This window comes from Gavia stellata, chromosome 2, assembly GCF_030936135.1.
Source record: "Gavia stellata isolate bGavSte3 chromosome 2, bGavSte3.hap2, whole genome shotgun sequence".
Taxonomy (NCBI): domain Eukaryota; kingdom Metazoa; phylum Chordata; class Aves; order Gaviiformes; family Gaviidae; genus Gavia; species Gavia stellata.
The window spans coordinates 60,557,190-60,583,547 of NC_082595.1; the positions used below are offsets into that span (position 1 = coordinate 60,557,190).

The window sequence follows — 26,358 nt, forward strand, 5'->3', positions numbered from 1 at the left end:
CTGACGTTGCACTGAACTGCACCTAACTTGTTACTGCTGGGTGAGTGGACTAGACGAAAGCTCACTCACGGCTGCAATGCAGGCATACCCTTAAGTTGAAGTATAAAGGAGATGGTCTTTATGGCTGACTGAAGGATTTGCATAGACACCTTTACACACACTCATACATTTCTATTGTCTGTATTCACCATCGTAAGTAAAAAATGCTTCTGCTTAGACCTGCAAAACCAAGACAGCTTTTGGGCAGACACTAATGGACCAGCTAAGACCACCCACCAGTTGAGGGGCATCAGAGAATATAAGATGCCTTAGATCTGTACGGGTGGAAAGAAATATTGCCAAGACAGACACTGGGATAAGAATCTGTTTTCAATTTAGAAACTAACTGTCTCCCTTCCACAGTGTGTGGTGTAATCATTCAGCTGAAATCCTTAGTCTGGTGGGAGCCAGTCCTACAGCTCTGTGTTAAGACTAAACAACTGAAAGAAACAAGCAGTAGAAATAGATAGTACTTCTGCTGTCCCAAAGTGGTTATGGTATGAAGGCTTTTCCTCCTAGGAGCTGCTATCTAAGAAAGTGTTTCCAAAGCAAACCAGATAAAATATTGTGTGTAAGAATGGTAAAGGCAACTGAATTTTCCATTTATGTTCATCTCAGCTTCTCAGAGCTCTCTGGGATAAGACTGGATTAATGATTCATTTGTAAATCTAATTTTTAAGGCTTGTTGTTAGTCATCTTGTAAGACATTCTTTTCTAAACAAGCAGCTTATCTGGCGGGGTAGAAGTATCTACCCACCCTTGAGAATGGAAGCGAACACGCAGATGAATCTTGGGATTGCTGGCTCTTGCTACCCAGTGCTCCACAGCTGTATCTACAGCACCGTGCAGATGTACAGGTTCAGGTCCCAGAAGCAATACAGCCATAGCACTGTGCCAGGGTTAATTAGCCACAGCCACTAGCAGGGCTAGTTAGCAATACTACTCACAGGCTAGTTTTTGCAGCTAGTGGAGGTATCACTGCCTGGTGCTGCATTCGATACTGTAGATCTGCTGTTCATGTCATAGCTTGCAGTGGGCGTGAGAAGCAATGGTTAGGTTAGTGCAGAAAAGAAACCATCCTTTATTTCAGGGCAACCCAGGAAAATGAGGAAGAGGGAGACACAAAGGAAATCTAATCCTAATTAGATCACTACAATATAATAAGAAGCCTTATACCTCATACAAATGCAAGCTATGTAAGATCATACCCTTCTGATTCGCTTGAACCTCCCACTTTTCCCACTTTTTGCAAGAGTAAGTGACCTTAAGAGCCACAAAATACACAAAGTGCTGTAGAGGCAGCCACAAAAAATATTCCAGGAGAGCCTGGCATATTTCAGGCTCTGACAGCCACCTCAGGGATGGTCTTTGTAAATGCTAGCAGACACAGGCTGTGGTAAGTATTTTCTGGAGACCTAAATGACATTCTGGGGCCTTCACATCAGCTCTGCAACAATATTGCAAGAGTTAGGCAAGGGTAAGAGAATTAGGATGCAAAAATTCAGGAGTCTACATGGATCTAACATAATACATGTGACACAGGGAGACTGCACAGGATGAGGAGGTGCTGCCTGAGTAACAGAGGTTGCTCCTGAGGTCAACCTGTGTGTGTCTCACCAGCTTTGCACAATGAGGTTGAAGTTCCTCACTGGAGAACAAGAATTTACACATAACATATCAAATTAAAGCTATCCTCTTTCATTTTATTTTTATTTTCCAGTGTTAGAGGGTCATCTTAATAGCTTTGCTTGTGTTTCTGATTCCTTATATTATTGCTCTAATTAGTATTTAAAAGAAGGTGATTTAGATATTTATAATCTTCTGTTTAATTTTGGTAAGCTTTGGTAAGTTATCAAAAGTGCTAAAAGATATAGACCAGGCACGGCCACACATTTAAGAAATAACAGGAAAATTTTACCTTTCATGCAATCTCCCTCCATTTATTTGTTATGTCACATGAAGAGTGAATGAAGAACTGTTCTGTCACCCAGGGACTGCTTAGTTCCTGGAATGACAACAGGTTATCACTGGCACATCTCACCAGCCTCACAGACAGACAGACAGCCCTGCTTTGGTAGCCTCTCACAGCAGCCAGCCAGCTTTCATTCACAAGGGCATTGATCTTTGTAGATATGTTTCTGTCTCCTCTAGGCTCTTTATTCAAAGCTTTGATGTAAAGTAAACTTCCTACAGCTTTTCTTTTTTAAGTGAAAGCTATTCCTTTCCTATAAATACACCTTCTTTACTAAATAAGGATCATAATTTCTAGTTAACTCATCCTCTAGTACAAAATGCCGTAAGAATCTGCCAGCTCCTCACCTGCAGGCAGGCACCCACTGCTGGCCAGGGGCAGGACACAGGCAGGAATGCTGACAGCTTAAATACTGTAAGGCAAAAAAAAAGCAAGCACCAGGGCAGAAAGTGAAAGAACAGACTTGAGTTCAGCAGGATGTGTGTGGTCTGCTATGATGGGGTTGTGCATTGTGCTCTGGGGAGACCTGATGGTTGTAATTCTTGCTTTCCCCTGCCTCTCAGCCAAACCTAACTTTCCAAACACATATGCATAGGAAATACTTTATTTTTATTTTTTCGTTGCAGAGATGTCAAGAAGGATTTTACCGTACCAGCTCAGGAAAATGCTCTCCTTGCAACTGTAATGGTAATGCAAACAGATGTCTTGATGGATCCGGAATCTGTCTGGTAAGGAATTCCTGTCTTCTCTGCTGGTCTCTCACTGAATAACTGTACTTGTTTTTTTTTTTTTCTTTAATGGTAACATGAACCCTTTCACCTTCTTTCAGTCTTGCATGAGGCTTCACGTGAAGGAAATATTTCCCAGGCAAATCCAAGAAACCATGGTCTGACTCTTCTATTAACACCAATGCTCAATTTCAATACACAGCAAAAGCAGTATCTATACCACAGGAGCTCTTTTGTTGATGAGCAGTCATAAGTAGGGCCAAGATCAAAACATTAATAAGATTATCCTGGCCAAATTTCATTCTCACTTAAATTATCTCTTTGGATTCAAAACACTTCCTGCGTGCAGTATTTGTGAGAGTCAGTATGCTGGGGAAAATTTTTAGTCCATCAGAAATATGGAAAGAGTTTTGTATACCCCTGGAGAAAAAAATGTATAAATTCAAACACATTTCGTTCTCCCCTTTATGAATGCAGTGCTGTATATCACATAAACAATTTACAATGGTGAGTGACCCCTGTGAGTGTATATACATGTGTTATCCATACTAATTCTGCTGTATGGCAGCCTCCTGCTGTGAAGGAACAACATGAGGAGGTTGAAATAATACACCAAGGGAAGAGTGTGTTGAATTCCAAGGTAGTATTACAATTTCCCATATGTTTGGTCCCACTCAGTATGAACTCACAGAAAGCTGTGTGTTAGTATTAGCAGTTGATCACTTTCAGCTCCAGGGCAAAAATCAGTCCAGTAAAACTAACCCCAATTACTAGTGGGCAATCAGAGTAGTAATGCACTAAAAAAAGGATGGGGGTTAATAGCGTAATGTATCTAAACCACATAGCAAGAGCTAGGCACTAGTGTACTCTTTACAGGCTTGTAAAGCAGAAGTAGAGCCCAGAGGTCCTTACTCTGCCATGTGTTACTTTTGACAAGTCATAAACCTTTGCCCTCAGTTTGTCTTTCATAAAATGGCCTGATAATATTCACATACTTTGCATCGTTGCAGCCTCTATGAAGTTTTCAGTTATACAAATACACAGAGCCATGCTCCGTGGCATATTTCCTACCATTTTTATTCCCATGGGAGGAAGGCAGTGCAGTTGACAATTATTATGGCTTGGCCACTGTAGTGTGCTTAGGATTGGCTGGCTTCTGCAGACCACATATTGGCTTAGTTTTTTAATATTAAATTTTTAAAAATGTTTTTACACTGCCAGGCAATCCCAGCCATTCTCTCTCACATGCACATGGCTTTTGCATATGGGATGATTGTCCCATTAGTGTTGGGTGACAATGATGACAAGAGAAAATTTCTGATGGAAGACTTGAGAACAAGAGAGAGCGAGCTTGAAAAATGTCTGCTTCTGATGACTCTGGTGACCAGAGAGTTTCTGGAGTAGAATATATGAGGTAGGGAAGCGATTAGATCCTCAGTTTACAAACACAACAGAAGATTTGTTTCCTATCTGCTACAAAAATAAGGCCGGTGTCAAGGGTTGGGGGAAAAAAAAACAAACAAAAACAAAGTTACTGTATCAGCAGGAAATAATCTGAAAGTATATGTGTATTCCTGACTGGCGTTTCTCCGGGATACTAAACTCTCGGAACCAATCAGGTAATAAAGAACAAAACTAAGAGCTAAACCCCAGTTTACTGCTTGAGTTCAAATAAGCCATTTGATGGCTTATCTGAATGATTTAATAAGCCATAAAACTTAGGCCATTTGCTACTGAATAAAGAGGAACAGCAGAAAGGCTTAAGTGAAATAAGAGTCGAAGGGAGAGGGAAAGAGCGTGGTGCAGGGAAAGAGCATGGTGCAAGGAAAGAGCAGAATAAAAAGGGGTTTTGAAGGTTTCATAGCATAAAACAGAACCAGAGATGACCACGGGGACTGCAATAACAGGACTTCCCTGAGGATTTGGAAATCTCGAGGGAAGATCAGAAGACTGATAAAATTGGTAAACTGCAAAATGTGACTGAGAAAGTCTGGGACAAGAAAAGCTTAGAGAAAGAAAGATGTAACTTGAATTACAGCAGGAAGAAGCATGTTAGATGAATGAATGCAAGAAATTTTGGAAAAAGAGACTTGATGGTTGATAACGTGATTTGTATTAGAATCAGTGGACAAAGCAGCCTTCCCTAAGGACCATTCTGAAGAAGCATAGGAATGGAAATGGCCAAAGCCTGCTGGCGGCTGAGGCTGGGGAAGAAAGGAGTACGTACCTTTATGGCCGGGAGTTTTCTGTGAAGAGATAGGGCCACATGGTATTGAGAGCTCACTATTTTTTCCATTCTCAAATTTTTAGGCAAATTACTCGAATAGTTCTTGCAGTGCTAACCACCCCACCTCACAGTAAAACATAAGACATTCTGCATTCAGTTAGTTTTTAATAGGCTGTTAAAAAAAAAGAGAGATCCTGTATCTATCCCATATTATTCTAGTTGTCATCCTCTGTTTCTATCAGTATAAATCTGCTCTCTCCCTGCTTCTGAGATGCAACAGTATTCTAAAATTTTTTCACTTATGGACTTCCCACTGGCACCACACATTACCCTAACCATGAGTCACAAATGCTGTGGAATGTCCTTAGCAGAAGACCTTTAGAAGAACTGATGTTCCCCAAAGTTAAAAGTTTCTATGATGTCTGCATGTTTATTCACACAATGGAATGATTTAAACATGAAAAAAAATTATTTTTTTAAAGCTAACTCTGCTAACAATGACAGAAGACAACATGAAAGTAATAACAACACTGTGTTCAGTTGGTAGATAATTATTTTTTGTAGTTTAAGTAATAGCTAAGCTATAAGAACTGAATAAATGAACAAGGCAGTATGAAAATGAAAAAGTATTCTACCTCAAAAGGGATGAAATATAAGGGTCAGACTCCATACAATGCTCTAAGACCATCATATTATGCAAATCTTCCAAATCAATTTGGCTAATGTAGTTCCCACAGCATACAAATTAATGAAATTTTCATTGGCCTCTGCCCTGAATTTGAAATCAAATAAAATTAAACCCCTATTAATGATGCCTCAGGGTAAAGTACTCACATCTTTAATTTCTGCTGACATAAGTATCTGTCTTAGGATTCTGTTTCAAAACTTCTCTCAGCTTATTCATAGAGTGTAAATCAAATCCATGACTCTTTAAAAGCTTATTGCATGACACAATCAATGAATCAACAATCTCATTAGGTAACCAGACAAAAGAAATTATTGCAGACAGAGCCTTTCTTGCACAGATGTCCACATAAAACTGGTGTAGACGGCAATCACGTTGTCTTGTGATTAAAACTGAAGAGCCACTCAGTCCATTTTTTTTAGTACAGAAAATCACCCAAGTGTTAGAAGAAGAGCAGCCAGCACAGTGTAAGCTCCATTTATGATATAATACAATACAGACGTCAAATAATGCTTCATTTCAAAGACATTATCTGGTCATGCATATAAGGCTAGTAGAGAATGAAACACCAGTTCTTCGTAGTGATTTTAGACTTTGGACTTTTAATGTAACCTTCTCAGCTCTAGCTAAGAGAAGAAGCTAGCTTTTGATTTTGGAAACATGTATATATGTGATATAAACTGGGTGAAACCGTAATAGCTGCAAGCGGAAGTCTGCAGACAGAGTGATGTGCATTTCTCTTGCATAAAGCCCAAGCAATTGGGTTTTGTTGCTGATAAGATATGAAGATACGAAGTGAATGTTTTGCCTCCTTTACCATCCCCAGACCTTACACCACCAGCAACCCACAGCTGAGCTATTTCTTTAGCGTGCCTTTAGGGTTCAACATCTGAAAAATCAGACATCAGGAGTGGGCTTCAAACGACTTGACAGCTGAGCAGAACATCACAGCAGCCATGATGGTCAACTCTGAAATGAGTGGCATATGGACACAAAACAGCTTGTCTGAAGCAATGAGCTCTCATACCATATGCAAGTAGTATAATGGGCAGGGCTTTACCATACTAAAAAGTTTGATTACATACACTAGGGAAGGAAATCGCTCGAAGTGACTGCAATGTACTATGACAATGACTCCAGACGAACACAGTAAAATGGATTGGAAGGTTGAAAGGTTTTAAAAATTACAAAGCTGGATATCCAGGCAAAATTTTTGTTGGACTGAGTTATCAGTGTCCTTTCTGAGGTTTCTACTATTAATGGAGGTTAGATCTCCATAAATGCATGAAAATGCATAGAGCAGAAGGAGCAAGTCTGGAGGGGGCACTATAGCAGAAGGTGAAGGGTAAATTTGTTGGTGTCTACCTAAAAATCTCTAACAGTGCTTTGTTATCATCTCAGCCCCACTTATTTGATCAGTATGCGGGTAAGGCATCCAAAGATAACTCAAAAATAATAAATAAATAAATAAATAAATAATACCTTTTTGGAAGAAGAAGGACCAAAGTAGCATAACAGAGAGGATAAATTTGCTGGTATCCTTTCCAGCCTTTTATGGAATTTCTTACAATAGAGTGTATTGTCATGTAAGTGATTTGTGTTTAAGCGTTTGGGTTTACAGTGGAGTGGAAAGGTTGGAACGGATTTGGCAGTTCTGCCTAAGAGGATAATATGTTCCACATGATTGCCAAGGTAGGTCTGGAGAATCGCCAATGGATCTACAACCATCCATCAAGCACAAGTAAAAAGCAACAGGGAGCTAGGAAAACTCTCCAGCTTATTAGGTGCTTCTGGCTTCACGAAGAGCCTTGAAGATTACAGCTCACTGTTTATTTCTATAAAGATGGACTACATCTATCTACAGCGACCTTGGTGATACATGTTCGGAAAGCTAACCAGAACTACAATAGTCTGGTGCTGAAATGCAGGCCTTCTCTTCTCCAGAGTGTTTGGTATGCAGTAGTTGTCAAAAGCACTAGTGTTGATAGAATCATTTTTTCAGACACAGATATTCCCCTCCCTCTTAGTTATGTTTAAACTTAGTATTTGTTGTCCTAACTGGTTTACCATTGAAAATTTGCAACAGTGACCCCCAACATGCAACCACTTCATTGCAGCTTCTACAAGAGGCACAGTGGAAGTCAGGCCAAGACTGCAAGGAAAGGCTGTCGTTGCTCTCACGCCTGCCTAGCCACATTTCCCACAGAATCACAGAATCACTATGGTTGGAAAAGACCTGTAAGATCATCAAGTCCAACCATCAACCAACACCACCATGCCCATCAAGCCATGTCCCACAATGCCACATCCACACGTTCCTTGAACACCTCCAGGGATGGTGACTCCACCACTTCCCTGGGCAGCTTGTTCCAGAGTTCCACCACTCTCTCAGTAAAGAAATTTTTCCTAATATCCAGCCTAAGTAAGCTAAGTAAGTCCCACAGTAAGCTAAGACAAGTGATGGAATGAGAAAGTAGAGGGCCAGGTGGTTTTGGCAAGACATCAGCTCCCACTTCACTCATTAATACAGGATAAGTTCTACAAATCAAAACTTTGACATAAAGGTGTTATGTTTACCCAAACTGGATCAGGAACTGAGTTTTGTTGCTATTCTCATTATTTTAGATCGACAGCTGTCTTTACTTTATTAAAAGTTGCACAATAGTTAGTGTTTCCTTTTAGTGCCTCATCTTCTTCTTCCAAAAGAAATTCTGAAAACTAACACTGCATTTCATCTACAGTGGCTGGAAAGAGAAGGCTTGATATCATAAACCTCAAAAGACGAAAAAGATAAAACACGTACATCTTCTGACTTTCAAGTCATTATGCCGAAGTACCCTTTTTACTATTATTATTTTGGGACAGCAATGAGTTCTGGTGTGCTGGCATGGGCAATGCTATGCAGTTCTGTAACCTCAGATATGAGAGCATTTTCCAAATCTGAGGAAGTCTAAATCTACATCCAGATATTATACCTGAGGCCAACATCCACTGGCTCAGCAATAAATACAGACAGACTGCACAGCAATATAAACCATTTGCATCTCTTTACCTATATAATTTATTTATACTTGTGCAATCTTTCTGCATTAACAGTTGTTATAAGACTATCTCTCAAAAGAACAAGAAATAACGGAGAAAAAAAAACACAAAACCCGACATTTCCTGCTATATTGTAACAATGACTGTTTTCAGCTGCAAAGTAATATTCAGAATTTCTAACCAGGGTTTGAAGACTCTTCCAGACTTCACAGATAATATTTCAGACCCTAGGATTTTTGGGTTTTTTTTGTTATACTAACTTCACCAGAGGTAGGGCTGAGTATTAACTTTTGGTTGCCCCTGGAGAGTCTCCATACCATCCAGCATTAGGTGGATAACACCTAACACAGGTGCTCTGCACCACCCTGTAGCAGGTCCTGTCTTTCTTTAGCTTTAGAGGGTACACAGAAAACCAGTCCGCTATCTGTTTCCTATGGAGGAGGTCCACCCTGCCTAAATTGCACTAAGTGTTAGCCATCCATTAAAATAATTTCCCTAAAACTGCCTAAATCGCACGTTTAATGAAGTTGGTGCCTTTGAAGACCATTAGAAGGAGCCCTTCTCTCTTAAATTCAGATTCCTAAATTAAGGTGGGGCAAATTCCCACCTCTCAGATTTTCAGATATATTCATTTACAGAAAAGTATGTTTGTCTTGTGCTGGGAAACTTGTCCTAGTACCATTGCCTGAAAAGAATCAACACACTTCTCATTATTATTTGTGCACAAGTGTATTTACTGAGCAGAGCTGCATCACATGAAGTGCTCTATGGTCTCAGAGCATCAGTTCCAGTTTTAGTTTCCAAGCAGATGAGTTCAGGAGCTCAGTGCTGACAATCATTCCCAAGTAACCCCCCCATAGCACCTTTTCATGTGCTTTTCATGTGTGTAAAGTATAGATAGTTACAGTAATAGATAGAAATGCTCACCCTGATTGATGGTACTCAGTGAGAGCAGAGTAGTAGGACCAGCTAAGGCATTTTCTAACATAGAAAAATACACTCCAGCCACTCTGTCATCTGACAAGGTGGTATACTGATGGATGAATTATTATATGCTGTATCCTCGTACAGAAACTTTTAGAAGCCAGGCTGCTATTACGTTGGATTACATCCTCTGAAGCTGAAGTGTCCATGAGGAAGGGACACCTCTGCCTTGACTTTTCCTTTATGAAAATAAAGGCTGTATTAACATGGCCATATGGGAAGAACTGAGCTTAGAATTTTAACTTACTGTAATTTGAAACATAGTTTACAAAAAGCAGAGTATTATAAAGCCTAGTTGCGATACTTTTAACTGCATGGTTGTACCTGTTTTCATGACCTTTACCATGTCTCACTCTGTTCTGCACAAAGGCAGGCAGCAATTTTCTGCTAAACTTCAGTGTTTGATATCGTAACATACATATCACTGAGTATTTTCTACAGACTTTTATTTCAGCCTTCCTTGTTTTTCAAAGGAAACCAAAACAAAAACTTTATACTGAGTTTCTTTATTTGAGAAAGTAAACACCAATATCAGTAAACATTTCTGCAATTTCATGACTACATTTGAACGAACCACTGAGACAGGGAAGGCCATGAACGATTTATGACATGAACTGTAAATTCTGCCTTTCATTCTAAAGCATGTATGAATTCCGGGACGAGGAGTAGCCCTTGCAACTCTTACAGCAAAGTACTTCTTTAAAATCCAATTTCACAAAAATTGCTATAAATTGAATTCCTTTTTTTTCCTTATCATTACTTCTCTGTCAAAAGCAATCTATTCAGAAGCAAAACAATTTTCTCAAACTACCAAAGCAGTGCCACCCAGTGCTGAGAATCACCCATGAGCTGCAGGGAGGCTGTCCTCCCTGCCTTCAGACGTGTCTCACAGGTTTATTGCAGACAGTAGTTTTGTTGGAGATGCAAGCTAATGGAACATAAAATATAACGACACTTTTTTTAGCACTGTAAAAATATGATTCTAAATACCCACAGGACTTCTGACTTGTTCAGTAAGATAAAGCCACTTTTATATAATCACTAACCAGAGAAAAACCACAAAAGAGCCTCAAGCACTCAGCTAACAGGGTCTTTGGGGTAAAAGGGCCTTTCAGCACTTCCCTTCGGTTTAGAAGATGAAAAACACTGCAGATCTAAGAAGCAACATCAGCTCCTCTGCTGCCCTGCTCTTTTCATCACAATAGTATCTGAGCTTTGGAAACCAATAATGAATTTATTCTGATACTACCCATGTGTTGTTTGGAGAGCTGAGGACAAGAGAGGTGAAGTGAATTGCTCAGAGCAAAAATGAAGAGCATGATGAAGGCTACAACTGAATGCAGCCCACCTGAGGCCTCCACCAGTGCTTCAGATACAGGATTGCTCTTTCTCTTCGAGTGCTCAGTGCCCACGCTCTCATCTCTCTCTTGTGGTACATTAAAATCACCTTTTCATTGAATAATGACAAATGCAAACTATTCTTAAAACTGCATTAGCCTTCCACTGCCTTCTGGCTCACACCACGTGCCTCGCAGTTAGTGCAGTCTCGCAAGACAGGAGTGTGAGATCTGGACGTCTCCCCAGAGACTGCCTGCCACTCTGTCCTCATTTGCTCTCACCTTCTCTGGACTCACCTAGTTTCTTTCCTCCTCCTCTTCATCCTAGTCAAACTTTCTGTATTTTAGATCCTTTTAGTTAAAATAATCTTCTGGATTTCTGTATACTAAATACTGTCTTCTTCACAGCAAATACTACTATGAAAAACCACCTTTAGCTCTACAACTATCGGTGCTTAATCTATTTAAAGACCCATGGAAAAAGAAATTTACTTTTTTCCTTTCCTTATCATATTCTACCTGCTGTAGAGTTCTTTGGCCAAATCACAGCTTTGTAGAAATAAAAAATTGCTATGCAATAGGTTCTGTATGACTATAAAAAATGCAGCAACATAAGCAAAGTCTTCTAGAATCAAAAAGGATCTGAACTAAATTAGTGAGTCCTAACTGGGGGCTTTAATGTGACTCAAATGAGGAATATTGGCTAAAAAACCATCAGATGTGTTTCCACAAGGGTGTCTTTTACTGAAATTACACTTTCTAATGCAGATTGATGATATGTGGACACAGACTTAGGAACAAAAAAAAACCAAACCCAAAATATCAATGTTGCCAGGACAAAATTCTGCCACTAAATTGAAGTTAAATATTCAGATACAAAACTCATTTAGCAATGCCCGTGCAAGTGAAACTTGACTATTTTCATTAAACATCTTCCCTAATCGCATTCCTCTCTTCTCATTCTCTTTTCTTCAAAGAACATGCCATGGTTGGAGTAGAAAGTGAGTTTCAAATCTGTAGGGACTGGCTCAGACGAAACATTGGTAAACTAAGCTCACCCACCCCCAGGCTGGCGCTGCTGAAGAAGCTCCAACCATAGAGGCCAAGGTGCCCCTTGCCCGGTGCTGGGGAGCTCCGTCCCACTGCGAGCGCTCCTGAAATCCCATGCCCAACTTCCCTGTTATTCCAGGGATTGCCAGCTGCTGACAGCACAGTCACTTATGTGACGGGATTAAATGACTACTGGAGAAAAACTGGGGCACCGTGGTCATTTCCTAGCACCTGCGCCAACTCTGAACATAGCACAAGAGGTTCCCTGCAGGGCCCAACCCTCTGCAGCCCATATTGGGTCTCCAGCAGTGGCAATAGGAGATGATGTTTGGGGAGGGCACCTAGTCTAGCCTGCTTCTGAAGTCTCTGCTTCGCACTTCCCAGCATCCATCTCCTGACTCCTTTTCAAATCCATTTATGAGTCTGTGGCCCATTAATTTCTCTAGGAAACCCCTTTTTGCCCCTGCAAATACCGTCACCTCCCGCCAGCGGGTTACAGAAGTTTCCTACCTTTTGCATAGAGAAGTACCTTTTCAAGTTAGTGCTCCTCAGCTCTTGTATTGCAGGATTCAGGTGAACTATTGTCCTGCATTCAGCTTATTTACCAACTTTGTGATTTTACATAACCCAAACACACCTTCCTGTCAGCCCTTCTCTCCCAAGCTGAGCAGCCCTAGCATTTTTGGTCCTCTGTTTGTAAGGCACTGGTGCATATTGGACAAAACTGGTCTCAGCACCAAGGCCTAGGTGATCCAAATAGCGATTCTTCTCCACTCTGAAAAGTGACCGTTACATGCTACCCGTTGCTCCCTAGCCTTTATCAGCTTTCAGTTCGTGAAAGAAACTTTCTGCAAGTCCCCTAACAACTTAGTTGGCTGTTTTGAAAGTCCTGATATGTTATGTCCTCTGGTTCCCCTTCATACACTCGCTTATTTGCACCATTATACAGCAGGTTAGCGAAGCAGGAGTTCCTGACTCAGGTGATGTTTAGTCATGTACTCAGAGATCTTCTTCTTTATTATAGACACTGTCATTTTACCAGGGATGGAAATTATATCCACTAGTCTGCAGTTTCCATGATCCATTGTTTGTAGGTCGGAAGAGGAAAGAATCAAGCACGCTAACCCAAAACCACAGCAAATATGCACCAACAAAGTAGTTCACATACTTCTGCCATGGAGCTGACTCGTTGCTGCCTCAAGCCTTGCATAGCTGTTTGCATCTGTACTGTATCAGTACAAAGCGGTGTAATTGAAGACTCCTGATTCAGGGATATTGCAAAATTCATTGCACAGTTGCAAGAAAGAAAAGCACTTCTGCACCCTTACTACTCTTTTAAAGTAATTCAGTGAGACAACTAGAATTTGGAGGGTTGTGGTTTTTTGATGGTAACTTCTGGGTATTTTGCTGACGTGGAAAGGGGTACAGGAGTCTGCAGGAGTCCTGCAGCATGCAGAAGCACTGTTCATGCAGTCTGCACCAGTCACCCACCACCTTGCCATGTGCCTAGGGGAAAGCCCACATAATCTGTGGCATCTAAGTGTGTCCATTTGTAAACCAAAAGATCTAACAATGCCTAATTAAGCTTGCAGGACTTACAAATTCTATTTAGAATTATTTACAGCAGACCTTGACATTTTTTTGTGATTGAAAATATTATCTGAGAGGCACAATTTTGTACCTAGCATCATGGAATATTTTGGAACAAATATTCTGTATGAATAACCACAGCTTAATTTACTTCCATGGAGGCCCAACAATATCAGCTGGTGGCTAATATGCCTCTGCATGAGGAAGCATATTTCCTCACAAACATTAAACCGTGGAGATGAAACTTGCTTATAAAGTGAGTGACACAGTTGCTCTTTATTTTATAGAAAGGCCACTTATAGAAGACTCTCCCTTCTTTGCTCCATTAAGTGGACCTCCTTTAAGGCTGAGAACAAGGTGTAGTGATAACACACCCCTTCATGCTGTAACACTTTTCGTCTCAGGAGAAAAAGGTCAGAGCCACTGGTGTATTAGCCACCATTTGTAGGCAGATTCCCCTGATGCTCTTTTCCAGTCATCAAGTCCAAGAAGCAGCCTCGCTGAAACCTGTGTCTGGACTGAACTCTGTTGATAGTATTTACCAGCAGATATTTTTCATTTTATTTTGGTCTCAGTAAAGGGGATTTTTTTCCTACTGGCACATGCAACTCAAAACAGGGCTTCCAGCTACACCTGAGTGCCCGTGACATCTCTGACGACAGGCAGCGCTGCTTCTGCTCCAGCACCTGGCAGGCACATATGTCAGTTTTGTCCTGTACCACACCTTGCCAACACTTGCTGGCTGGCCAGTGTAACCATTTATAGCATTTTTATTTGCAGCAGTGCTAGCTGGTTTGGCTTCATCTGTCAATGCCTTGAAGGGTTGGGGTCTGGCATCAGCCCCTATTCGGCTTGGCTGGGTCTTCAGCTAAATGATTGCTTTCTGAATTAGGCATCACCTCTGTTTAATTTTTACCGCTCTCTCTCTTTCCACTGAAGGATTGCCAGAGAAACACAACAGGACAGCACTGCGAGCAATGTCCGGACGGGTTCATTGGTGACGTTGTCAGAGGAGTGCCCACGTTCTGCCAGCCCTGCCCCTGCCCCCTGCCAGCACTTGCCAAGTACGTAAAGAGTCTTTGCTTTGCTTCTCTTTGATTTGGGCTGGCTTTGGTCCTTTCCAAGGTGGGGTCAGCATCCCTTCCTGGATGCAGGAGACAAAGGCTGCTGCCCTTGCCAACCGGGGGAAAAGAAGAGAACTTCCAGCTGCCCACATTTATAACCACAGGAAACAGGATTTCATTTAGAAGGTATAAAATATCCTTAAGTGCTCATATCAATTCTTACCAAGAGGGAGGAGAAAATAGTTGAGCAAATTCAAGTTCTCTCTCTTTTATGCAGAAGAGATTATTCAGCTGTCTGGTTACTTCTAAGAATCCCTCAAAGACGAATTCCCTAGGAAGGTGGCATCAGGGACGTATGTGGCTGAGACAGACAGACAGAAAGATCAATCCATAATCTCTATCCAGAGATTGGTAAAACCAACCATGGAAAAGCATACCCAGGCAGACTCCTGAGCAAACAGTGGCTGGATCTGGTTAGAAAAGGAACGGTTAAAAGGAAAGGTCTGGAGGACCCTGTGACAAGTACGGTGCCCTTCAGCTGATGCCCAGCTACCTTTGGGTAAGAAACTCTGAAACCTGACAGACCAAGCCAAAGAGGTCCAGCTGTTAGCCACTCCGTGCCTTCAGAAGAAACAAATAACTACAAACCATGACCAGCTATTAGAAAGTTAGTGGTACATCAGTAATGGAGATGAAAGAAATTATCAGCATCCTCTTGCTTGAGGTCCATGCTCTAAGAGAGAGGCATCTATGCAAATCCCACTATAGTGCACAGAGAACATGCTAGTAAATACCTGCCAATGGGTTAAGGCTATTTTTTAGCGAGATGATACCTACTCCCCTTGTGTTGTTTCCCATTTTGCTTTCAGCAGGGCTTCTCACCAAAGGGGAATTTCCGCACTGTTATTTGTTTGCAGTTGCTATAGGATTACTCATACAGCCTTAAGGTGGGATGAGCTGCATTTTGCTCAGCTGCTCAGTGGCACAGGCTCAAAATGGCAATGGAGCAAAATTGCTCCGGCCAAACTCCCACAGATCACCTCTTGGCTTTCGCAGCAAGCTGCAGACATGTGCAGAGGGCCGTAGGGTAGAGAACAGCTATCATTGAAAAAACTGCAGCTTTGCTGGATTAGAGACAAAATCCTCCAGAGACGGGAAGAATCTGGCTTTGCTCACATTTAAAAAGGCTTAGGAGTGAGCGAGCTCGCAGATGAAGCAGACTGCTTCCTCCAATTTCAGTAGCGTCTGTAATGCCAGAAATAGTAGAAATACAACAGTCGGAAGCAGTGCTTTTTCCTTAGCAAAGGAAAGTGACTTTTTTTTAACCTCTTGGGCATAGAGCAGCCACTTTGGTGTAAGGAGCAGCTCTCTCAACCACAACCTGGTCTGCATGTGCCTGAGGCACTACCGCATCATGAGACCCAGTCTCTACCAAGCACAGACAGTCAAGCAAACACCTAGGCTGTCCTCCCTGTGGTGTGATTTGACAGAGTACGGCCAGGCCTGCATTTACTAAGTCCTACAGCCCACTGGGCTCTGCAGCAGTCCCCCTGACTGCAGGGAGCCAGCCAGCCTACCAGCCCAGCAGGGCTTGGTGTAGTGGGACCAGCAGGGACCTGAGCTACAGGTCGTCTCTGCCAGCGCTATGAGAAATGGGCACAGAGGCCAAGGAGCATTCCCTGCTTCAACACACTCCTCAGCCCTTCTGCTAGAGACATATGTCTCTCCTATTCCAGCCCACTAGAGATAAAGAAGCCCTGAACCCAAAAGGGCAGCAGCATGGGACTGGGAAGGGAGAACAAATGTTGCAAGGAGCCTGAATGCAGATGCTTCAACATTAGCAGCAATATAGGAGTTAGACTTGATGATCCTCATGGGTCCCTTCCATTTCAGGATATTCTGTGTTCTATGATATGTCACCCCTTTAAAACTACCTCAGTAAAAATCCACTTCAGTTTTTCAGGGGTTTCCCTCAGGAAAGTCCTGAAGGAAATAGTTAAAGGCATATCCAAACCCTATTTGCCTCATACCCTATTTAAATAACATGCAGAAATTGCCTGTTCAGCTTCTTGCATGACAGAGATCCGACCACAGCAAGAGTTCAGCTGGGGCTGGAATGGGCAAATAATAATGATTGAGCAACATTCAGCCTTGCATAACTAAATTCAAAGAACAACTGTTCTTTCTTTTTTTTTTATTATTTTTCCTCCATTAATCCTACTCCATTTATATTAAGGCAAAACAGTAACTACCAGAAAGCAGAGAAGCATTAAATGCCTTAAAGAAAGAATATCCAAAGGATGTTGTCTTGTACTCTGTTTTACTTTGGAAATAGCCAGTGAATTCATAACAGTTAGACAAAGTGACCAAATCTGTAAACCGACAGACTCATCAGATACACATATTATTTTCTTGGGATTCATCTGTGTGTCTCTAGATTTTCTGGCCAAACTATCTTCATATCTGCTATCCCGGAAACTTTGGAATAACTTTTGGACATTACACATGAAGTGTAATGTCATCTCTTTGGAATAAAAAAAAAGGAGGAGGGCGTTTGCTTCACAGTCCAGCAGATGTTACTTCTTTTCAAACCTGAAGGAATTTTGCAAACATTTTTCCCTAAAAGATCACAAAAAATATAAAACCTTGGGAAGGCTTCAGTCTTCTTTCATAACTTACTTACTTAAATCCACAATGTGGTTTTTTCAGCTACATGAAGGAATTAGCCTCTGTAAAAGAAGAGGAAGGCTGCCAAACTGTTACGATTTTCTCAATAGGTTCTCAAAAAAGCTTTACTGAAGTTAATTTGTGAATTCTGTGAGAAGAATCTTATTTTATGTTCTCTCCGGTTATATGAAATGTTTTGAGATGGCACAGATCCAGACACAGATTTATTTGACCCTGGTTGTTCCACCAGCTGAGAAATGCTGGTGGGAACTGAAATTATGCAGGCATTCTTGTCACCTTTCAATGCTGCTCCTTCCTGGAACAAGCAGTGTATGGATCATGCACTTTCCCATTGCTCTGAGTCCTTTGTCCTCTGTGCAAAAGGGATGCAACCTGGCCACAGCTGCCCAGCACTATGTGACTCAGGAGCTGCGTTTTAGCAACCACGGGCCCGCAGCTGGCAACTGCTGCCACTCACTACTCCGGTTGCACTCCAGTGCTGGCAGGCATTTACTCACACATATTGCAAACTAACCGGAAACATCTTTAGGACTGTATGTCTCTTTTCCTGCAAGTGTGTTTAAGCCATGTCCATCACTGTGTTTGAAGTGTATACAATTTGTACTTTCCACATCTGGCTGCTGCTTTTCCTTGGGTCTCATATTTAGTTATACATTTGTTAAATCCTAAAAACATAAGAAAGCAAAGGAATCCATGATTTAAAATCATGGCAGTGAAAATTACTGCAATCAGCATCACTACTTGGCATGTTGGTCTCAGAAGAGGCCCCAGACTTTTTCCAGCTTACTCAGAGAGACAGTTGAGCAACCTCAGTTACTGCAAATAAGGATGACATCACTGAGGTCAGTTTTCACCACTCGGTACTTCCAGACTGGATCTGAGGAAAAATGTAGGATTTGCATAGGAAACTGCTGCACCCATTCCAGAGACTACACTCCTGAAGTGCTCACTGCAGTGTCTTTCATAAGCAATATTTCACTCCTTAGAATAAGACTCAGGAAGCAATTAGGTTCACATGACATACACATTTATCCTAAGTCCTTTATCATCTAAAATGTGTGTATCAAAACCTGCAGGTGTGTCTGAGCTACACTGCAAGACAGGAACTTACATGTATCTGTATTCACATAGCTCCATAGTGCTATACACTAATTAGTGCTTTCTACACTGATTAAAAAGACTAAACAAGGGGTATAATGTGAATAACATACAGAGCTTAGGAAGGCCTATTCAGCAGTAAGTAACCAAGAAACAGAGCTCACACTGATAGCAAATGTCCATAATGTAGTAAAGAAATACTCCCAAGCGTTTGTCATCGCCTGCTATTCTAACTATTCATTCTAATGAAATTCCAGCTTTGCAGTCTCCTGTTACAGAAAAGGTGGAAGCGTGCGCTGTGTCTGTAAGGAAAACTATGCAGGACCCAACTGTGAAAGGTAAGAAACTAATAGCATGACTTACTAGTCAACAATACTGAAGTCCAGAAGTCTATGAGAGGATCTTTCCACACAGGGAAGAAATCTTGTGCATGTGTTTTTATCAGGTTGACTCATGTCTGTTAAAGGATCTCATTCAGTTCCTACTAAAAACCATAAGAACTTGCTGTGGAGACATGTCACGGTAAGACAGACATGTACATCTGATTTATTTTGATTGAGTTCTTGCACTTTGTGTACCTTCATGTGGTGATCTTCCCAAAAGGAATACAATTTATGAATCAAAATACAAAATACAAATCAGAAACAGCAGCTGAAGTGAAAAATAACCACCACATAGATGACTCCTGCAATTCACCACTCTAAAACATATAGCAGTCTTCTACCAAATAAATTTTTCAAAAGCAAAGGAGAAAATGCATTATCTAGTCAAATTCTTAATGAGCAGATGCAACTTTTTTAGTTAAATTTTAAATGTGTTTCACAGACATAATTCAATAAAGTCAAGCAAACAACCATAGGCCAGTGTTGCTTTTCAACTTTCCCTTACACCCATAAACAATTTCCAGTAAATATCCTCCAAATAACAAAGTACATAAATAAATGGAGCTATGCAGCAGAAATATAACTTACTCTCCTATCTTGTAAAGGGCCATCTTACTCACTATGAACACACATGGATGACGTTTCAGTGAATGTCAGAGGCCTGATTATAATTCAGAAATTCTCCTTGAGCAGCCAATAAATGAAAACAGCTCTAACACAAAGACTGAGGGATATAGGACAGCTCAGACACTGGCTTCCTGAACACCTCATTTTGGTTTTCCTTAAAGCCCCTGAAGTATTTAAGACTTCAGTCAACTGTCATTAATGGGTAAGTCTTGAATTCAAATGATACTTCACGTAACTACCAGAGCAAGGACAAAGGGGATGCTTAAGATGCAAAGAGAAATCAATATGAAGAAGGTAAGATGAAAAAAAGAGTGAAGGCTTTTGCCCTTAGAGAGAATACAAAAACATCACTAACATGGTTACAGCAACAGTGAAAGCCCTTTAGACAGATGGCACAAAAATAAAAAAACCCACCCTTGTTTCCAGGCCTATGGCTGTATTCTTTTGTTCTTCTAAAATGTCAGATTTATACAGAAAGGATAATGTAGACAATTAAAAGGTCAGTGAGGTTTCTTAATGGTTATTAAAATGTCAACCTAGACTACAAGCAATTCAAATCCTATGAAATGAGTATCAGATGCATAGTAACAGCAGAAAATAGCATCAGCTTTGTTTTCTAATAGCCACAACCCAGCCTGACACAGTGCATCTGTCTCAAGAAAGGCAAAGCTGTGTAGATGGGTTAGAAAATCTACAGAAAGAAATCAGCCTGTCCCGGTCGCTGAGTTAAGTCCTTGACTAACTGCTGGGGTAAGTGGCAAGCAGTGGCAAACAGGACTTTCCTTCCGGTAGGCTCTTGGTCCTACTCCCATTTATGTCAGAAATGGTAAAAAGCATTTCAAAGACTAATGAGAAATGATTGGTTGTCCCTGTCCACTTGCTAAAGAGCAAGTCCCTGCCTCGCATGCGCTGCTGCTAGGCACTGCCACCACTCCCTGCTCCCACTGGCAGCTATCGCACCATCAACATGCTGGCAGGAGGACTGGGGGATCCTGAGCGAGAAGGGGCATTGCCCCTGTCCCTCCCTGCAGCCCAAATAGCAGCTCATGTCCCCAGGGAGAGGAAGGCTACGTCCTCCTCACCGGCCTCCCTCCCAGCTCTCGGCAGCGGTGGGTGACGGGTGCCATGGGGCAGCGAGCTGCAGGACACCCCTCCACGGGCAGTGCACGGGATCTCCAGAGCAGCACACTGGGAGGCAATCATCTGCTCCGTTTCCTCTGGCATTCATGTAGGAGGCTTTCTCGTGCTGCTCCAGGGGCTTGGCACAAACCTATCTAGTTTATGATTGCCAGCAAATGGTGTTGTGAAATCACAGAGGCCTTTGCTAGGAACTGAGAAAACCAGCTTCCCAATTCCAAATTTAGGAATGAATCATTTTGCTCCTGGACTCCATCAATAAGGCGGTGGTGGATGGAATCCAGGTTCTGTTAATGCCCAAATGTCAAAAAAGATAACTGAAGAAACGATACTTTAGTGTCCAAAGTGAATAGAGGAAAAAGGTTCTTCTGGCATTGCCAGGGAAGAGGAAGTTAATTTCTTACTCACCAATAATTACAGGAAGCAAACATGGCTGTAAAATGAAACAAAGATAACTTAACAGCTTTATTATGGAAGAGGAAATATTCTTTGCTAGCAATAAAGAGCCATTTATTGTTACAATGGAGGAAAAAGCATTTACTGCAGGCCTCTACTTTTTCAAACTGTAAAGCACAGAGATGGAGCAGTACATTTCCATCCAGCTCTCACTGCTTTTTTCACATGCTACCAGCTATTCAAAAGAGGCCAAGCACTGTCCAGCCCTATGAGATGAACTGAGTGGCAAAGGGAAGTGGAAAGTAAAGGTGACACATTTATTTTTAGCTCTAAAAGTTTCTATTTGTTTTAGACAGCTACTCCAGATGAGGAGATATGGCTAATAAAAGTGAGACAGATGGTCATAAAAAGCAGCATTTACTTACAAAATATATCTGTAAGGATGTGAGGAACTGTCCACTATGTTTCTGGCAAGTGAACTGAATAGTATATATCAGAAAAGAAAAAAAAAATCACCTTGTCCTGATGAGAGGGCAGACATTGTGGGCCTGATGGGAATAGCATTCAATCTTTGGTAGATGCTGACTGAAAGTCAGAGCTGAATAGCAGTAAGCAAAACACTGGTCTCCCCTCAGCTCAATGACTTCTGTGACTTGGTAGCCACATTAGACAATCATTTGGAAAATACCGAACTACAGAAAATTAAAAAGCAACTCTGTGAGATTTTGAAAGGTCAGAATAAATCAAATAGGTCTACAGAATTAAAAAAAAAAAATACGGAAAGTGTTTTTTCTTGTTCAAACATCATAAACATACTGAAATTCTGAAATTTGGGAAGATACTACAGTCTCACATTGGCTGAAATATTAGAAAACTATAGCAAGACTTTTGGCATGAATAAACAGTAGCATTACCCATCACTGCCTGCTCTAACTCCCGTGGGAATGGGGATTGACTCCACCAAAGTCAGCTAAATCACACTCATTATGCTCTGTGTCGCATTCACAGTTCTCCAAGGGTTACACAGAACTCCAGGTCACACTTTTATTCTTTACATCTGGGTCACACAAATGATAAGATCTGCACCAAAGATTCTGGCAGTGCTGCAAAGAGACAAACAGAGTCTTTGCCATTGGCAAAGGCAGTATTTGAAGCAGCCAAGTGGTTTATATTAAGATGCTTAAAATTTTATGTGCTTTTACTGTGGGGGTTCAGGACTGGAACATGAACAAAGCAGTATTGAGGAAATTACTTTATTAAAAAAAAAAAAAAACAAAAACAAAAACAAAAAACCTCAGCAAATGTAGGAACAGATCAAAACTGGAAGCTTTTATCAGATCTCCCACATTTTCATCGTTCAGACATAGCAGAACCTGGATTTGACTATGTTCAGATTTTAGGAGACAACAGACCTCGGCTGAAGTCCCCAGCCAGAAACCTGCAAAAATTAAACAAAAATGCCTGAGAGCTCACCCTTCCCACCCACAAACAGCAGAGCAAACAGCATCTTAAAAGAGGACTTTACAGATGGGAGAAAACACAAGGACAACAGGGTGATAAACCAGGATGAAATACAATAACTACTCCTTACCTAAACCACTGCAACAACTATTCAATCCTGCATTTTCTTCAGTGAGCAATTGCTACACCAGCTGTTATCCCCCTCCCCACAGTAATTCTTCATTCCCAGTTTAGGGGTCCAAGTCTATGATCTCTGTGCCCCAGGCTACTGGGTCATGGACCCTCCTGCCACGCCACAGTGACACCATGAATGGCATGGGTTGCCCCTGTCCTGCCAGGTGTCTGTCCAGTCCATCAGCTGCTACTCTGCACTGCTCCAGCTGCCAGCTCCTCCAGCGATGCCCTTGCTCAAGGATTTGCTCCTGTGAGCTGCTCCATGCCCACTCCAGTGCTGGCTCTGTTCGTCTTGCTGATTATTTTGCACAAATTCCTCTAGCTCATCGCATTAAGCATACTCCCTGAGACCAGCAGAAACTCCTTTAACTGAAACCCTCTCCTTTCTTTCCAAATGATGACACCAAATCTATTACCTCTTGTCTTAGCTTAGGGTCACTGGTCACCCAGGAGTGTTAGCTATCGCTGGTTTGTCTAGCCTCTCAAAACCCACTACAGTTTCAACATCTCTTCCATTTTAAGATGTGGCAAGTTTTCAACTCAAATGCTTCCCAAACGTGACAAGACATGAGAAGCAGTTTGGACCCATTTCAGGCCTCCCTTGGAGTGCTTGTTACCCACCTCCCTCCCACCCTCTGCAAACCAACAGAGGAATCTTCCCCTCCTGGGCTGGTGGCTGCTCTCAGCCTTTTGCCCTCAGCCAGCAGGCTATCATTGAACAAATCTGAAAAATGGAGGCTGGTTCAGTGCCTGTTCTGTTTTGCAAAAACCAGAAACCATCCCAATGCCTCACGACAGAAGTATTTATATAAACCTTTTCTGGTCAGTACTTTGTTATATGCATTATAATGGAAATAAGGTCTTAACTTCCTCTGAGTTTCAGCATCAAGAAATGCAGTCTTTTACACAGTTTCCTATATAACACAATATAGTTGGTGAGATCCAAAGCTGAAAGAGACCAAAATAAACACTAGAACTGCCTCTCTGCCAAGGTCATTCTGTCATAGATTTTAAAACAATAGGGAACAAATCATTTTACTGCTAAAGACACACCAAAAAAAGTAATGCAGACTGGTGTGATTGAGATACCAGGAGTGTTCAAGAAGGGAGAAATATATAACTGTACAGATTGAGATTAGAGCACAAAACAGCCTCTGCAGGAATACAGCTCCCAATTTGCCTTCTGTCCGTTAGTAGCTGCAGACCGTCATCAATTCCTGGTGACATAAATAAGGTCAGAGAAAAAACAGTACCCCAGATGGGAATGTCATTGCTCGTCATCGCTGGGCTTGCTCTTCCTTTCAGGTGTGCCCCCGGTTACTATGGAAACCCTTTGCAAATTGGAAGCACTTGTAAAAAATGCGACTGCAGTGGCAACTCGGACCCAAATCTGATTTTTGAAGACTGTGATGAAGTGACCGGCCAGTGCCGCAACTGCCTGCGCAACACCACCGGGTTCAAGTGCGAACGATGCGCTCCGGGTTACTATGGGGATGCCAGAGTCGCTAAAAACTGTACAGGTATTGTCTATAGTTTAGTATAGCAGAGTCGAGCAAAACGCAGCACAGCATGGTCTATGGATGACCTTCCCGAGATTAGAGATGCCCTGGCCATGTGGAAAACCAGAGCTTCAAACAGCGAAGAGTAGCTTTGCCAGAAGTCTGAGGATTACAGGGCATTCCAAGTGCCTAAGCAAATTTTGCAAGACATAATTTTGGAGGCCATCTCTGAACATAGACTTTCTAAACTGAAGTTAAGTCAAACTTCCGTCACCTCAGTATAGTTTTGGTTTGCACCTTTAAAGAGTTGCAAGAATTAGCGGCAGAATGCGTTGGTATTATTTACATTTCTGAGGTACAGTTTAAGTGGGATTTCATGGTGCATAGGACTTCTCTACACAGGTTTTTCATACAAACTATAAATCAGCTTGGTAATTCTCTTTGTTAGCAGATTTCCTTGTAGAGTTTGATCTTCACTAAAAATAAAAAGTGCCTGGGCACTTGAACATGTTGTGAGAGGTACAGCTTTTCCCTATTTAGGAGTGAACTTAATCTGGTTGTTGACTTTAGCAAATCGTGATTTTGAAGTATTATGTTTCAGAGAATTACACACTTCTCATTTCATCTTCATTTCTGCTGAACACCACAATGTGCTGTACTTGACAACACTGCGTAGATTGCATGCACCACTCAATACATCCATGATATCCAAACTATTTGGGTATTTTACAAGGCAAGCTTATACTTTGTTTGGCATTTTGAGCAATTAGGAACTCTTATTTAAAAAAAATACTGATTCTGAAATAAGACAAATACCTTCTTTAAAGTATAAAAGTACAGAAAAGAAACTAGTGTAAGAAACAAACGAGAGAGTCTGTGTACATGGTTTCCACAGAGCACCTCAAAGGGTATATAGAACAAAAAAATGCAAGAAAACTAAATGAGCAAACAGCTCTATCCAGCTAAGATCATCTTTATTTCTTTCGAGAAAAGGACAAAATCTGTGTAGCTGTGGACAGCAGTTTTCAGCTTCTTTTCAATGAATTTTTAACCACATGATCTTTAGCCACACTTCAAAGCTTTCCACAAATGTCCCTCAGAAATAAAGGTAAATTTAGAAGTCTTCTCCACCAGTAAGCCACAGTAGCATTGAAAGCCTTAATTCCCTACTAAAAATGTGGTACCTCCTAAACAAGTAGATGAAAAATTGTCAGGACTGCTTTTTAAAGTAATTTACTATAAGCATTTGTGTAGCAAATTAAGAGTTATCCATTTAAATAAGAAGACATAATTCAATTTTCTTGAGCACCAATCTCATCCAAATTTTAATCTTGTAACTGTAATCTTGCCACCTGGGGATAGGCTAGATCCTGTGACATAGGTAAACAGAAATCTCTGCTTTCAACAGAGACTTTTCTTTCACTTCTTAACAAAAGAAATAACAAATTAAAAAAAAATATAGATCCAAAAGCTGGGGGGCACCCAGTTCATACAGATTGTGGTGAGGTCAGAATACCGATTGGCCCACAAAATTCATAACCAAATTCTGTTCCTTCATTAGTACAAAACTATGTAGTTCTATTAACACTGTTCACTTACACAGAATTATTCCAATGTTAGTGCATCGTGTGGACTTTGAAGCTGTATTACACATTTTCCCTGGTAATTCCTGAAATGTGCAATACGGAATGTAAATACCATGGTAATTCATAGAGAACAATGAATGGGCTGCAATAAAATGGCAGTAAACAGTTTTGTTATATGAGATTCTGCTGAAACCATGAATCATAAGAGCAAAACGAATTCCAGATAAGTCACTGCTGTTCTTATGTTCTGCTTGAGTTTTTGTTATTCTATCAAAGTGTCGCAAGAATATTTTAATCTTTAAAATAATATATTTTAAAAGGCCAAGTAAAACTTGAAAGAGACACTTTAGATTAAAAACTGTACTTTTTAAAAAGCCACTTGTGCTGGCAATAAAAATGTAGCTTACTCAAGTTTAACAAAATGTAGAACCTCATTTATAATTCATTGTAAGTGGTAGAAGATATTTACTTTTCTATATGCTCAAGCTGATGATGGAATTGGAGTCCACTATCAATCAATTCCTGATAGCTGGAAAGCTTATTTAGTGGCAGCCTGACACAGCATTGATAAATTCCACAGGGCTGTGGAGA

General features: G+C 41.1%; 1 protein-coding gene across 1 annotated transcript in view; it reads left to right on the forward strand.

Moving 5' to 3' along the window:
* Nucleotides 1-26,358, forward strand: part of LAMA4 (laminin subunit alpha 4) — a 102,917-nt gene that overhangs the window by 20,704 nt on the left and 55,855 nt on the right. Inside the window, exons 2-5 of the mRNA XM_059835641.1 lie at nt 2,638-2,739; nt 14,594-14,718; nt 18,762-18,842; nt 23,988-24,202. Coding sequence (XP_059691624.1) covers nt 2,638-2,739; nt 14,594-14,718; nt 18,762-18,842; nt 23,988-24,202 — 523 coding nt within the window. The remainder of the gene's footprint in view (nt 1-2,637; nt 2,740-14,593; nt 14,719-18,761; nt 18,843-23,987; nt 24,203-26,358) is intronic.